This window comes from Clarias gariepinus, chromosome 1 (genome assembly GCF_024256425.1).
Source record: "Clarias gariepinus isolate MV-2021 ecotype Netherlands chromosome 1, CGAR_prim_01v2, whole genome shotgun sequence".
Lineage (NCBI taxonomy): Eukaryota > Metazoa > Chordata > Actinopteri > Siluriformes > Clariidae > Clarias > Clarias gariepinus.
The window spans coordinates 538,375-552,203 of record NC_071100.1 but is presented as its reverse complement, the minus strand read 5'-3'; the positions used below and the strand labels follow the sequence as shown (position 1 = coordinate 552,203).

At 41.9% G+C, this 13,829-nt stretch overlaps 1 protein-coding gene across 1 annotated transcript; it reads left to right on the top strand.

Moving 5' to 3' along the window:
* Positions 1-300: 300 nt before the first annotated feature.
* On the top strand, positions 301-5,505 carry LOC128523694 (tubulin beta chain-like). The gene is made up of 4 exons (XM_053495780.1): positions 301-481; positions 909-1,017; positions 3,700-3,810; positions 4,024-5,505. Exons 1-4 carry the CDS (start codon positions 425-427, stop codon positions 5,106-5,108), a joined length of 1,362 nt encoding a protein of 453 aa, XP_053351755.1. The 5' UTR covers positions 301-424; the 3' UTR covers positions 5,109-5,505.
* Positions 5,506-13,829: the final 8,324 nt, after the last annotated feature.

Here is a 13,829-nt window from a genome sequence, read left to right as displayed (position 1 = left end):
TCCAGTGTTTAATGTCCTTTACACATTCCTCCACTTTATTTATTTTGGGTTTGACTTCAATGAAGTCCTTATCACTAACAGCATGATACTGTGTGTTAGTGTACTTCTGTTGAGGTGTGTGTGTGTGTGTGTGTGTTATGGGTATGTGGGTGTGGGATCACTCCTTGCAGCTCTGCAGTGTTTCACTGCATCATTCTGCTCTCTCCTGATTGGCTGATCTGCAATGACATCATCACCAATCAGATTACAGATTGCTGTATGTAGAGAGAAGAGCTGCATCAGTGTTGAGACTGGACCAGATCAAGGTGAGGAGGGGCAACACCGGCTAAACACTCACACACACATTTATTTTACACACATTTAGTACACGCTCATATAACGAACAAAACCCTTAACACATACAGAGAATAAACACAGCGACAGAATGAGGGAGATTGTGCACATTCAGGCTGGACAGTGTGGAAACCAGATTGGAGCGAAGGTGAGTATTTCTCTCTTAAATAAAGACACACACACACACACACACACACAAAGATGTGGCAGAAATGTATTCTCTGTGATTGAGTGAGTGGATGTAAAGAAGTGAGATATAAATGTGTGTGTAGGCATGTGTGTTATGGTAAAAAGATTACTAATGCATGTTAATTATATGGAAAATGTTAATTTATTGGACATGTAATTTTTATAAAAAAAAAAAAAAAAACGTCCTGACGTCCTGACCGATGACATTCACAACGGTGTGTGTGTGTGTGCCTCGCCTCTCTGCTGCAGCGCTGCACACAGTACAGGATGATCACAGCTCGCTTTAATGAGTCAGAGACATAAAACACTGAGAACAAAGAGAAAAACACCCAGGCACAGAACACCGCTAGGAACCAGACTCGCACTGATTCTCATGTGTGTTACAGTTCTGGGAGGTGATCAGTGATGAACATGGCATCGATTGCAGTGGGACCTACAACGGAGACAGCGAGCTGCAGCTGGAGAGGATCAATGTCTACTACAGCGAGGCCTCAGGTCATCATCATCATCACTCCCTTTATAACCGTCAATACCACCAACACCACCAATATCATCATCATCATCATTATCATCATCATCACCCCCTTTATTACCGTCATTACCACCAACACCACTAATATCATCATCATCATCATCATCATCACCCCCTTTATTACCGTCATTACCACCAACACCACCAATATCATCATCATCATCATCACCCCCTTTATTACCGTCATTACCACCAACACCACCAATATCATCATCATCATCATCATCATCATCACCCCCTTTATTACCATCATTACCACCAACACCACCAATATCATCATCACCCCCTTTATTACCGTCATTACCACCAACACCACCAATATCATCATCATCATCATCATCACCCCCTTTATTACCGTCAATACCACCAACACCACCAATATCATCATCATCATCATCATCACCCCCTTTATTACCGTCATTACCACCAACACCACCAATATCATCATCATCATCATCATCATTATCACCCCCTTTATTACCATCATTACCACCAACACCACCAATATCATCATCATCACCCCCTTTATTACCGTCATTACCACCAACACCACCAATATCATCATCATCATCATCATCACCCCCTTTATTACCGTCAATACCACCAACACCACCAATATCATCATCATCATCATCACTCCCTTTATAACCGTCAATATCACCAACACCACCAATATCATCATCATCATCACCCCCTTTATTACCGTCATTACCACCAACACCACCAATATCATCATCATCATCATCATCACCCCCTTTATTACCACCAACACCACCAACACCATCATCATCATCATCATCATCACCCCCTTTATTACCGTCGGTACCACCTACACCATCATCATCATCATCATCATCACCCCCTTTATTACCGTCATTACCACCTACACCACCAATATCATCATCATCATCATCATCACCCCCTTTATTACCGTCATTACCACCAACATCATCATCATCATCATCACCCCCTTTATTACCGTCAATACCACCAACACCACCAATATTATCATCATCATCATCATCATCACCCCCTTTATTACCTTAAATACCACTAACACCACCAATATCATCATCATCATCATCATCATCATCACTCCCTTTATAACTGTCAATACCACCACCACCAATATCATCATCATCACCCCCTTTATTACCGTCAATACCACCACCACCAATATCATCATCATCATCACCCCCCATCATCACCATCATCATCATCACCCCCTTTATTACCGTCAATACCACCACCACCATTATCATCATCATCATCATCATCACCCCCTTTATTACCGTCGGTACCACCTACACCATCATCATCATCATCATCATCATCATCATCATCACCCCCTTTATTACCGTCGGTACCACCTACACCATCATCATCATCATCATCATCATCATCATCATCACCCCCTTTATTACCGTCATTACCACCTACACCATCATCACCATCATCATCATCATCACCCCCTTTATTAACGTCATTACCACCAACATCATCATCATCATCATCATCATCACCCCCTTTATTACCGTCATTACCACCATCATCATCATCATCATCATTATCATCACCCCCTTTATTACCGTCATTACTACCAACACCACCAATATCATCATCCACATTACCACTGTTGTGTTGTGAACTGCTGTGTCCACCAGCTGAGTCTGCAGGTCTCGATGCCTAATTCTGATTTGTTGCCTATATCAGATTTTTTTGACCGTCTGTTTACATGTTCTTTCAACTATGACTCATATCCGATACACGTGTTTACACTCGCCATACCATTTGAAACATTGCGCATCCTTAAAGGGAGGTTCTTACGATACAAACTAGCCAAGATGGAATATATATATATATATAACGATACACACGCTCTACAATATATATATATATATATATAACGAAGTTAAAACATCTCCATGGTGAAACAGAGGAGGAGAAAAAAACGGCATAATTGCAGCCTGTGCATATGCTTCATTCACCAAATACTGATTTATTAATGTTATTGACCGATGAAGTCGCCATTTTAATGACGTACAGAACGCAATGACTCAGGAGATCCGATCTGTCTGTTCACACCACAATCACATTAGCACATATCTGATTTATATCTGAATTATTTCCACATATGAAGAAGGCATGAAACCGATCATGAAATATTGGAATGCATGCAGGTTTTTTTCCTGTTTACACAGACATAGAACATATCGGATATGTGTCACATATGAGCAAAACATCAGAATTGGGTCACATTAACCAGACAGTGTAAACGTAGCCTCTAAGGACTAAAAGAGCAGTAGTGCTGTACCATCCTTTTAGCTTCTTCCTCTTTAGTTTCATATTCGGTCTGGAAGTCAGAGTTAACCTTACATTTTACTAGCTTTATTTTTGCACTGAACAAAGCCGGTTTAGGATGTTCAACAACCACATATTGGTTTGTTCATTAGGTATTTCTGGGGCCCATTCAGAGCCCATATATAAACCCAGAAAGAGCCCATGGCCATGTGGAAACCAGCTGACTCATGTTAAATTCGTGTGGGCCCTAACAAGTCATATTGCCTGGGTGCCTTCTCCATTTCATTATGCCCAACACTTTATGTCCTGTCCCTATATCACTGTATATCTTCTGTATCACTCAGGGGGGAAATATGTGCCCCGTGCCATCCTGGTGGATCTGGAGCCTGGCACCATGGACTCTGTCCGGTCTGGTCCATTTGGACAAATCTTCAGGCCTGATAACTTTGTGTTTGGTAAGCTCTTTGCTTGTGTATGAGATATGTTACTCTGTGCAGCGATATGTACAACCGTAGTGTAGGATATACAGACAGGACATAGACAGACATACTTCTAATACCTCTTACCGGATTGTGGAAAAAGACAGGCTGAATCAGGGACAGCAAGTGTAAATAGAGAATACAGCAATAAGTAGGGGTGTGATTAATAATTTGTTTACATTGGATTAGGTCAAAGTGGTGCTGGGAACAACTGGGCCAAAGGTCACTACACTGAGGGTGCAGAGCTAGTGGACTCTGTGCTGGACGTGGTACGGAAGGAGTCAGAAAACTGTGACTGCCTGCAGGGATTTCAGCTCACACACTCTCTGGGTGGTGGCACAGGCTCAGGCATGGGCACACTGCTCATTAGCAAGATCCGTGAAGAGTACCCTGATCGCATCATGACCACCTTCAGTGTCACACCATCACCCAAAGTATCCGACACAGTGGTGGAGCCCTACAATGCCACATTGTCCATCCATCAGCTTGTGGAGAACACAGACGAGACCTTCAGCATCGATAATGAAGCTCTCTATGACATCTGCTTCCGCACCCTTAAGCTAACCACGCCCACCTACGGAGATCTCAACCATCTGGTTTCTGCTGCCATGAGTGGTGTCACAACATGTCTTCGTTTCCCGGGGCAGCTTAATGCAGACTTGCGCAAGCTCGCAGTCAACATGGTTCCCTTCCCTCGCTTGCACTTCTTCATGCCTGGATTTGCACCACTGACCAGCAGGGGGAGTCAGCAGTATCGTGCACTCACCGTTCCTGAATTAACACAGCAGATGTTTGATGCCAAAAACATGATGGCGGCATGTGACCCGCGTCATGGACGTTACCTTACTGTGGCGGCCATCTTCCGTGGTCGTATGTCAATGAAGGAGGTGGATGAGCAGATGCTGAGTGTGCAGAATAGAAACAGCAGCTACTTTGTTGAGTGGATCCCAAACAATGTGAAAACAGCCGTCTGTGACATCCCACCACGAGGACTTAAGATGGCAGCCACCTTCATTGGGAACAGCACGGCCATCCAGGAGCTGTTCCGCCGTATCTCAGAGCAGTTCACTGCCATGTTCCGTAGAAAGGCTTTCCTGCATTGGTACACGGGTGAGGGCATGGATGAGATGGAGTTTACTGAGGCTGAGAGCAACATGAACGACCTTGTCTCGGAGTACCAGCAGTACCAGGATGCCACAGCTGAAGAAGCAGAGGAGTACGAGGAAGATGAGCCAGAAGAGGAAGTTGAAGGTCGCCAAGATGTTCACCACTGACCTGAATATTCTGAGAAAACATTTCCCTTGATGTCATCTTTATAAAGGACCCTTGAGTTACCATCTTAAGCTCACTAGGATATGTAAACCTCAACTACTTACAATGCTCTCTGTGTGACACCTACTTATTTTAGTTGCACTTAAAATTATCGCTAGTTACCTAGCTATATTTGATTCCTTATCCTATTCAGGTGTTAGCTAGCTACGAATGTTTAGCTTAAAAAAAATACATTGCTATAGTACTGTATATTAGCAAGGCTATTATCAACAAAAATAATTTAGCATTTAGCATAAGGTGCTACCGAGAGCCACAGCTAAAGTACGAGTTTGTAACTGCACTCATCAGGTGGTACAATAAACTTACCTCATCAGAAACGTATCATTGTTTTTTTCTATATACTGTAGTTGATGTTGCCGTTATGACTACTCAATAAATTAACCAACTACAAAGATTATTGTGCTTAGTCAACACATTCCAAAGTTCTCCAGCATTAGAACTGGATCACTAAATTTAAACCTGCGCAGGAAAGGTATCTTCAACATAACAGAAAAAATATTAATAATAATAAAAAAAGCTTAGGGCACTCCTTGTACATACAGTGAAATCTCGGATTACGAGCATAATTCGTTCCGGAAGTGGGCTTGTATTCCAAAAAAATCGTAAACCAAATTTAATTTCCCATAAGAAATAATGGAAAATCAAATTATTCATTCCCCAGCCCAAAAAAATAAATACATAAAAATAATTATGACAAAATATAAAGTAAAAATAAAACAAATTAACCTGCACTTTATCTTTGAACAAAAGTAAAAATAAATCCTGACAGATAAGTGTTTCTGTTTATGTGCGCAGGTGCTGTGTGTGTGTGTGTGTGTGTGTGTGTGAGAGAGAGAGAGAAGTTCCTCCCGTCCCGAGAGAGAGTGTATGAACCGGCACGGTGTCAATTTACGCGTGTGCACACATAAGAGAGGCTGAGGAACATCCCTAGGAACATCCCTAATGACACTCGTGTGAGCGCTTAATAATGGAATCACTGCTGTGAAGTAAAACAAACAAATAAATGAACCCCACACTACATTCGAAAAGAATCGCAACAAAGCAGAGTTTCTGTGAGGAGCAAAGTGTGTGTGTGTGAGAAGCACCCCCCTCTCTGCTTCACACAAACAACACACTCTACAGTGTAAATGCATGAGAGATAGAGAGAGAGAATGTGTGTGGGTGTGTGTGTGTGACGGTGTCAGTTGTGATCACGCTCGGTGATGCTCGGTGTCAAAACAAGAAGCGGATGCGTGATACATGATACTTGGTGCTCGTAAACCAAGACAATGCTTGTTTTTCAAATCAAAATTTATTCAAAATCTTTGCTTGTCTTGCAGAACACTCGCAAACCGCGTTACTCGTAATCTGAGGTTTCACTGTATTTGAAATACACAGAGCTCACAATATAAATAAAACTGTGGCCATTTTCCAGAGGTGGAACATAACTGAGTAAATGCACTTCCTCACTGTACTTAAGTACATATTTCACGTACTTTACTTTTACTCCACTACACTCTACAGCAAATACCTGTACTTTCTACTTCACTATATTTTCTAGATGGCATTGCCTTACATAACCATAGTGGTGTGTAGCATCTAAAGAGGGCATATCGCCATCTGGTGGGTGAGTGGGAGTGGGAAAGACTTTTACTATGTCTTTAGGACTACAGTGAGCTGATACCAACTCCGTACTTTTATTGAGTAAATTTGAAGTTGTTTACGCTTGTACTGTTTCTCGGGTAGAAATGTAAATGTAGGATTTCTACTTTCGCTTGAGTAATATTTGACCTTGGGCATCTACAATTACTCAAGTACAGGATTTGTGTACTTTATCCACCTCTGCCATTTTTAGTTTGTCCTCATGTAAAGAAAGTGTCCCATGTGAAATAGCTAACAAACTTCACAAGTAGGTCACAGCCTACTACTGTGGTGTTGGTCTTCTACTGTATGATTAAAAACTTTAAGTCCATGGATTTAAATAATGGTCATAACTTTATTAATTCAGGAACCATCAATAATAAATGTCAAACATGAATGAACAATCCACAAATTATTATATTAATCCACGCGCCTCTACCATTCTCACAGTTTTCAGCCTGTTTTAGGTATCAGGTTAAACTTTGCCCTTTCTTGGGTTCAACTCCACTCTCAGGGTAAATTACTCCTGATCTCAGGTGTTCCCTGTTATTTGGATAAATATAATTTTGTGGTTAGGTTACTCTACTCCCATCATGTTATTTTAATTCTGGTCTTGAGTTAAAGTAGAGGAAATAGTTTCACAAAACGGTTTATACAGGAAGCACTGGTAGTGCGATGTACACACCAGCTGTCTCATTAAATTATAATCTTCTTCTTTGTCTTTGGGCTGTTCCCTTTCAGGGGTCCCCACAGCGAATCATCTGCCACCATCTAACCCTATCCTCTGCTTCCTCTTCTCTCACACCAACTAACTTCATGTCCTCTCTCACTGCATCCATAAATCTCCTCTTTGGTCTTCCTCTAGACCTCCTGCCTGGCAGTTCCAACCTCAGCATCCTTCTACCGATATATTCACCATCTCTCCTCTGAACATATCCAAACCATTATCCTTAAATCACAATCATACCGTGGTTTCTGGAGGCTCGGTGCTGAGATGTTCGGCTTCCTGCAATATTAAACAGAACAACCACAACACGGCAGTGTGATGGACAACAACGTAGAGGTTAAATAGAAAACATTAACACACATTAATGATTCTACAACAGCGAGAGAAAAAAAAAATAGGCGTGTGTGTGTGTGTGTGGAAAAAGAAAGTAAACTCTGCTCCAGATCATGAATGTGAGCTTATAAAATTTAGTGAGCACAAACCTGGTGAGTTACCTGGCCACGCCCCCTGATATGTCAAACTAGGTGACAGTGAGTGCGTGTAGCCGACGTCAGCTCTTCGTCTTTGGTTTTATTCTATTTATTCAGTCTTATCGCTAGCTTAGTGTCTACAGAGCCAAACATAAATGCTGGACATGTTTTACGCGTCCTGGTGTTCCTAGCAGAGACACAGAGACAAATACAGCCATAGATCTGTACATGCAGCCTCCGCCAAGTCCGACCCAGCCCGCACGTGCAGTGGGACACATACTACAGCGTCCTGTTCAGCGTACTCTATTCAATTCAATTCAATTCAATTTTATTTGTATAGCGCTTTTAGCAATTTTCATTGCCGCAAAGCAGCTTTACACAGTCAAAAGAACTAAGTTTGTATGAAATGTGAATGTGTATGAATCAAAATGATATGATTGTCCCTGATTGTCCCTGATGAGCAAGCCTAGGACGACGGCGACAGTGGCAAGGAAAAACTCCCTGAGATGGTAATAGGAAGAAACCTTGAGAGGAACCAGACTCAACAGGGAACCCATCCTCATTTGGGTGAAACAGAAAGCAGTAAATGATCTGCATTTATACAGTGTGTAGGGTGGGAGGCAGTTCAGCTATAATAGCTGATGTTAATTGATGTTAATATGGAGTCCAGGTAGTTATTGAAGACCCAGGTAGACTTGTAAGAAGTTCCAGTCCTGAACTGTCGAACTGTCAAGTCCCCAGAAAAACAGTTGCCAACACCAGTCAAGGCCAGAACCGTCTTCTAGGTAGAGAGAACCATCCCCAGACACCAGACGCATCCCAGAGAGACACACGGGGCATCCATGTGACGAGATCTTCAGCCAGAAGCGGGGCACCAGGATGGGTCAGACAGGTCCGGAGGGCAGAGGGAGTCTGGATCACTGGCAGCTCAGGAACGACATGTGTAGCTCGACAGAGGGAGAGAAAGAGTGAAAGAGGGAGACAGAAGGAGAGAGGAAAGAGAAAGAGGGGGGGAAGAGAAGAAGAGGAGAGATGGCAGTTAGGTATGGTCACAGTCACACAATGTATAATGTGAATGTATATTAACTGTAGAGTGCAAGCAGAGACTCCGGCAGGACTAACTATGACATCATAACTAAAAGGGAGAGCCAGAAGGAAACACAGACATGAGGGCTTCCTGACATGTAAAGCAAACAATCACCTCACCGTCAGCAAACCTGAGTGATCAATGAGAGTGAGGAAGACAGCATCCAAACATACCAGTTCACCATAATACTCTACGTCCATGAGTCCCCCAGATCTGCTCCTTTACCTATGGCAAATCTATTTATAAAAATGCTTGGCTAAATAAATAGGTTTTTAGCCTGGACTTAAACACTGAGACTGTGTCTGAGTCCCGAACACTATTTGGAAGACTATTCCATAATTTTGGGGCTTTGTAAGAAAAAGCTCTGCCCCCAGCTGTATTTTTCATAATACGTGGTACTGACAAGCAGCCTGCATCCTTTGATCGAAGTAGGCGTGGCGGATCGTAAGACACTAGCAGTTCGCTCAGGTACTGCGGCGAGAGACCATTTAATGCTTTATATGTCAAGAGTAGTATTTTGAAATCAATGCGAAATTTCACAGGGAGCCAATGCAGTGAAGATAAGATAGGGGTGATGTGCTCATATCTTCTGGGTCTAGTGAGGACTCTTGCTGCTGCATTCTGGACTAGCTGAAGCTTATTTATGCATCTAGCTGAACAACCAGACAGTAAGGCATTACAATAGTCCAACCTAGAGGTGATAAAAGCATGAACTAGTTTTTCTGCGTCGTTTAGCGACAATAAATTTCTTATCTAGGCAATATTTCTGAGGTGAAAGAATGCTATCCTGGTAATATTATCTACATGTGCTTCAAATGAAAGGCTGGAATCAATGATCACACCAAGGTCTTTCACTGTTGCATTTGATGAAACAGAAAGGCCATCTAAAGTTACGGTGTGATCTAAAATTTTACTCCTAGCTGTATGCGGTCCTATGACTAGAACTTCTGTCTTATCCGGATTTAGCAGAAGGAAGTTAATTAGCATCCAATTTCTTATGTCCTGCACACATTGCTCAACTTTAGTAAGCTGTTTTTTCTCATCAGGTTTTGCTGAGACATATAACTGTGTATCGTCAGCATAACAATGAAAACTAATACCATGCTTACGGATTATGTTGCCCAGAGGAAGCATGTAAAGGGAAAAAAGCAGTGGACCTAAAACTGAACCCTGCGGAACGCCAAACTCCACTAGAGAACATGCAGAATAAACACCATTTAAGTCTACATACTGATAACGATGGGTCAGATAGGATCTGAGCCAGGAGAGGGCTGTACCCTTAATTCCCACTACATTTTCTAATCTGTGAAGAAGAATAGCGTGATCAACAGTGTCAAAAGCTGCACTGAGGTCAAGTAATACAAGCATAGTTACACAACCCTGATCAGAGGCCAATAGAATGTCATTTACTACTTTTACGAGCGCTGTCTCTGTACTGTGATGAGGCCTAAATCCTGACTGATACAGTTCATGTATGCCATTTCTATGTATATATGAGCATAGCTGCTCCGCTACTATCTTTTCCAGAATCTTAGAGATAAAGAGGAGGTTTGATATTGGCCTGTAACTGGACAGCTGACAGGGGTCGAGGTCAGGTTTCTTAATTATTGGTTTGATAACTGCTAATTTAAAAGATTTTGAAACATAACCAATGCTGAGTGAAGAATTAATTATTCTCAACAGGGGTTCTGTTATTGCTGGTACTATCTGTTTAAGAAAATGTGTCGGTACAGGATCTAATATACAGGTTGATGAATTTGAAGAAGAGATGAGTGAAATTAGTTCATTCTTTTCAAGGGGAGTAAAGTATTCTAGGTTCTGATCTGACATGGCTAGATTAACATCTGCATCAATTACATTGTTCGGTTTCAAAACCTAAATTTTATGCCTAATATTTAAAATTTTATTATTAAAAAAAGTTTATGATGTCCTCACTATTGCATGATGTTATTGTGGAGATTTCTGCAGTGGTCTTATTTCTGGTTAACTTATTTTACAGCATTAAATAAGAATCTAGGATTATTTTTGTTATTTTCTATAGGAGTGGAGAGATATGTTGATCTAGCTACACTAAGAGCTTTTCTATAGTTCAGGATGCTCTCCTTCCATGCTATTTAAAATACTAACAATTTAGTTTGACGCCATTTACGTTCTAATTTCCGAGCGGTCTGTTTTAAAGTGCGCGTGTGATCGTTATACCAGGGAGCAAGTTTCTTATCTCTAATAATTTTTCTTTTGACTGGAGCTACATTATCTAGGGTATAGCGAAATGTCGACTCTAAATATTCAGTCGCCTGATCGAGTTCTGTGGGGTCAGACGGTGATCTAATCGAAGTTGGGAACTCTGGGAGATTACTGATAAAACTCTGTTTGGTAGTTGATGTGAATGTACGTTTCATACGGTAGCGCGGCGCTGTGTGTACATTATTATTGTGACACACTTGAATTGAGACAAGATAGTGATCTAAGATAACTTCAGATAGTGGTATTGTGAATAAATTTCTTATACTTAATCCGATTAATATTATTAAATCTAAAGTGTGACCTGCTTTATGAGTGGGTCCTACTACACACTGATTTACTCCTACCGAGTCCAGTATAGACATAAATGCAGTTCTCAGAGGGTCTTCTGGGTTTTCAAAATGGATATTAAAGTCTCCAGCAATTAACACTTTGTCTACAGAAACGACTAGGTTTGAAAGGAAATCTGCAAATTCACTAAGAAATTCCGAGTACGGCCCTGGAGGTCTGTAAATGACAATTAGCGGGATCGACTGAGCTGACTTAATATAGTTAAATACACTTATGTTACTATAAAGAATTTCAAATGAATTAAATTTGTGTCCGTGTTTTTGTACAATAGTCAAATTATCATTGTGAATAACTGCGACGCCTCCTCCTCTACCAGTTAACCGAGGCTGGTGTATGTAGCTGTATCCAGGAGGACTAGCTTCATTTAGAGCTACATACTCGTCCTGTTTAATCCAGGTTTCTGTTAAACAGAGTATATTAAACTCCTGATCTGTGATAATTTCATTAACTATAACTGCTTTAGATGTGAGAGATCTAATATTTAACAGTCCTAGCTTCAGATCAGAGGTGCCGGCTGCGCATTCAGTCTGATCCAAGTTTGTGGTCTTTATATTAATTGAATTACTAAAACAGACTTTCTGAGTCTTTCTAAATTTGTTTTTAGCTCGGGGAACAGACACAGTCTCAATACAGTGAACCCTGAGTGACGACTCTATGCAGCTAGCAGACGGTTGGGTTAGCCTGTCTGTCTGCTCCCTGGCCTGGGCTCTGGATTGTCACCGATTAACTAGGCCTCTTCTGAGACTATGAGCTATACTACAGGAAATGAGAGCAGCACCTTCCCGAGTGGGATGGACACCGTCCCGCCCTAACAGGCCAGCTTTGCCCTCAAAGGTCTTCCAATTATCAATAAAGCCCACGTTGTTTTCGGAGCACCACCTGGACATCCAGCGGTTCAGCGACCATAACCTGCTGTAAGTTATGTCACCACGTCTCATTGGGATGGGACCAGAGCATACTACTCCATCGGACATCGCCTTCGCTAATTTAAACACCTCTATAAAGTTATTCTGACTAACCTCTGACTGACGAAGGCGTATATCATTAGCTCCAGCATGTACCACTATCTTTGAGAACCTGTGCTGTCCTAGAGCCCTAAGATTACCTGCTATGTCCGGTGCTCTGGCTCCCGGGATACACCTAACCACTGCCGCTGGCGCCCCTAAAGGTCTAGCTAATTTCACGTGTCTCAGTATAGGGTCTCCTATAACCAGAGCTCTTTCAGGTTTCTCAGACTCTACACTGGACTCCTCTTATCCAGAGCAACAGAAAGACATCTGTCCTCTTCTTATATTGTAAATAAATGCAAATCCTAAGGTTGGGAATGTAAGATGATCTCGTCTAGTACACAGACGTAACCTGCCAGCCTGCTGTCTGATCCACATCCAAGGTCATTTTTAATGAATTTGAAGGTAAACAAGCTCTTAATCCTGCTTATACGAGGGGGCGTTCAAGGTAAAGAGGGACTTTTGATTGTGCAGAATAACAGAACACAGTCCTGAGAGTAAACACTCCCTTTATTTCTCTATATAATCCCCTGATACACTAATGCACGTGTAGCCGTGATCGCACTGCCTGTCTGATTCATGTCTGAAACGCTGGCCTCCCAGGAACTCCTGTAGAAATGACTTGGAGTGAGGTCAGGACTGTACGGGGGACGTGGTGATGACTCTCAGCTGAGTTCCTGTACGGTGTGAGTGGTGTGGGTAAATGAGTGTGTGTACAGTGTATACATATACACACACACCTCTTCCACAAGACTTTCAAGGATCAGATGTTCCACTGAGCGTTTGCACCGTTACCATGTTTTACTGCTGGTTGATGTTCCACTGGGAGATGTCAGCATTCCCCTCATTAGAGTCTGAGATAAGGGAAAGTAAACTTCCTGTTCTCAGTCAGAGAGAGAGAGAGAGAGAGAGAGAGAGAGAGAGAGAGAGAGAACCCCCACTGGCTCCTGGAGCTGAACTTTTATAAGAGTGCGCCCCCTAACTGTGGACGCATGGAGCCGGATTTAATCTCATTCTCAGGTTAATCTAATCCCTGCCCTGTTTAAGATTATCTAATCCTGTTAGAAATTAAGAGTTCAGTATTTGTTAAACTTGATTAACTAAACAACATCACAGCACTGACATTAGGATAGGATAAACACAAGGATCACTGAAAAAAA

What these genes read in the sequence shown, in the direction of transcription:
- LOC128523694 (XM_053495780.1), top strand. Translation starts at nt 425, where the DNA reads ATGAGGGAGATTGTGCACATTCAGGCTGGACAGTGTGGAAACCAGATT. An exon ending in CTACTACAGCGAGGCCTCAG is followed by an intron (nt 1,018 to 3,699) that starts GTCATCATCATC and finishes TGTATCACTCAG; the next exon opens with GGGGGAAATATGTGCCCCGT. An exon ending in GCCTGATAACTTTGTGTTTG is followed by an intron (nt 3,811 to 4,023) that starts GTAAGCTCTTTG and finishes ACATTGGATTAG; the next exon opens with GTCAAAGTGGTGCTGGGAAC.